Below are 2,420 nucleotides of genomic sequence, written 5' to 3'. Positions count from 1 at the left end.
TTTATTTTTTTCTTTCCTCTCTTTTTTCTTTCTTTTTTTTTTTCTTTTTTTTTTTAGTTTTTTAAAAGAAGAGGATCGGGCACTGGAGAGAAAGCCACTAGTGCCACGGCCCCGTCTGCCCAGCTGAGCCAGGAAGGGGCAACAAAGACCCGCCGGGCTCTGCTACTGCTGCCCTGACTCTACGTGCCCCAAAACTCCCCCCCTTGGCCTTTCATTTTGTCTTTTCCTTTTTCTCCAGTTTTATCTACAAAAGCAGTCTGTACCAGTCATAACAGCAGGGCCATTTCGCCCGGGGGGTGAGGAGCAGGCACCAAACTGTTCACTTCACTTTGGGCGGGTTTCCCTTTCTTGAGGTTTATTTTTCCTTTTTTTCTTGTTTCCCCAATTTTTTTTTTTAACAACAACAAAAAAAAAGCCAACAACCCCAAAACACTGCCCATTTTGGAGAGGTCGGGGGCCAGGACCATAACGGGCTTGGCTGGGGGCAGCAGGCACCCTCCACCCACTGCCCTCCCAGCCCCTTCTTCAGTAGGTGGCAGAAAATTTCATCCTTTTCTGCTTCTGTCTCTGATTGCAAAACCAGACCCGCACCACGTTCTTCTTCAAGTCTAACTTCTCAGCGATGGCGGCGATTTTCTCCGAGGAGGGCCGTGGCTGCACGGCAAAATAGGCCTCCAGCGACCGTTTTTCAGGGGCGGCGATGGAGGTACGCTTGCGTTTCTTGTCACCCCCCGTGTAGATCTCTGGTTTGGTCATTTTCTCCCTCTGGGCCCGCTCAGCCTCCTCCAGCCACGCTTCTAGGATGGGCTTGAGGGCCACCATGTTGTTGTGGGACAAGGTGAGGGACTCAAACCTGCAGATTGTGCTTTGGCTAAGGCAGCCCACCCCTGGGATCTTCAGGTTGGCCAATGCGGAGCCCACATCCGCCTGGGTCACCCCCAGCTTGATCCTCCGCTGCTTGAACCGCTCAGCGAAGGATTCTAGCTCCCGGGGGTCCGTCTCCGTCTCGGGGCCGGAGATGACAGCGTGGGAAGCGAGGCCGTGGGGGTGGGACATGTTCATAGGCTGGGAGTGGTGGGCCATGTGGTTGATGGCAGACATGTGGGAGTGAGGGTGTGAAGGTGTGGAGCCCACGTCTGGGCCCGGCACCCCTCCAAGCGGGAGGGCAGAGTTGAGGTGGTCCAGGAGCTCGCCGTCCAGGCCCTGGGAGGGCTGGTGGTGGTGGTGGTGGGGATGGTGCGTGGTCAGCACGGACGGGTGGTGCAGGTGGACGGAGGATGAGGTAGGAGTACAGGACACGCTGCTCATGGTGTGGTAGGTGGCATCCGGCTTGAAGGGGTGAGTTTTCTGCGATACTATATCCACAGCGGCCAGAGCCTCAGCACCCCGCAGCAAGGTCTCGTCAAAGCCCGCAAAAATGTTACCCTGGATCTGGATGTAGGGGTGGGGTGGGGTGTAATAAAAATGGGAGCAAAAACAAACCGAAAGAGCGGGAGAGGGTTACAAGGAAAGCGTTACAGAGATCCCACTTTGCCCCTCCATCAGTGCCTGGGACAGGTAAGATGAACCGAGTCCAGCCCGCTCGCCCCACCGAATAACAGGAGCAGGAGCAGGGGGCCGGACTCCGGGCACCCACCCTCCCTCCGGGGCGACCTCCCCAGAACAGAGAGCGGCCGCAGTGGGGGACAGGGACCCCCTGCTGCACCGGCCGGCCCGGCTGGCCCAGGGGCTGCGCTCCCCCAGCCCGGGATTGACCTGTCAGCTCGCCCCCGGCTCCCCCAGCCCGCTCGGCGCCGGGACAGCCCCCAGCCCAGCCGCCCCAGCGAGGGAGGGGACGGACTCCCCCAAAACCCGAACGAAACTCCAGCCCAGACGGACACCATCAGCTGCCGAAGTTCAGCTGGGGAGGGCGCAGCGCGGTCCCCGGGTGCTGACCCCCCGAAAGGCAGCCGGGGGGGCGGGGGGGAGCCCCGAGGTGCGGCTTACCTGGGGGGCGGGCAGGCAGGCTCTGCGGATGGCTTCGGAGCTGGTGTGCAGGTGGGGGTACTTGGGCTCGTGCAGGATGGGGTGCATGCTGAACGCCTGCTTGCTGTTCATGGACATCATGGTGGGAGAGGAGCGGGGCTGGGGCGCTCCGGGCAGCCCGGCTCGGGGGCGCGGTATTGTCTGGCTCCGCCGCCCGGCATCAACGGCATTATAGCGCGGCCCCCCCCGCCCCCCGCCGCTCATTGGGTGGGTCTCGGGAGGCGCCTCCCACCGCCCGCCCCCGGGCAGTGAGCTCACCCCCCCGGGTGTACCCCAAACCGGGGCTCACACCCCCCCCACCGCTGTACCCCCTCCCCAAACCAGGGCTCACCCCCTAACCGATCAGTACCCCCTGTAAACTGGGACTCCCCCCCCCCCCCCCGCTGTTGTACCCC

At 61.7% G+C, this 2,420-nt stretch overlaps 1 protein-coding gene across 1 annotated transcript; it reads right to left on the bottom strand.

Annotated features, from left to right (window-relative positions):
* Positions 1-376: 376 nt before the first annotated feature.
* On the bottom strand, positions 377-2,156 carry LOC101924265 (brain-specific homeobox/POU domain protein 3). Its single transcript, XM_055818131.1, has 2 exons — positions 1,987-2,156; positions 377-1,431 (listed from the first exon to the last, which is right to left on the bottom strand). Exons 1-2 carry the CDS (start codon positions 2,104-2,106, stop codon positions 526-528), a joined length of 1,026 nt encoding a protein of 341 aa, XP_055674106.1. The 5' UTR covers positions 2,107-2,156; the 3' UTR covers positions 377-525.
* Between the last annotated feature and the right edge of the window lie 264 nt (positions 2,157-2,420).

Source organism: Falco peregrinus, chromosome 13 (assembly GCF_023634155.1).
Source record: "Falco peregrinus isolate bFalPer1 chromosome 13, bFalPer1.pri, whole genome shotgun sequence".
Classification (NCBI taxonomy): domain Eukaryota; kingdom Metazoa; phylum Chordata; class Aves; order Falconiformes; family Falconidae; genus Falco; species Falco peregrinus.
This window is presented reverse-complemented; position numbering and strand designations above follow the sequence as displayed.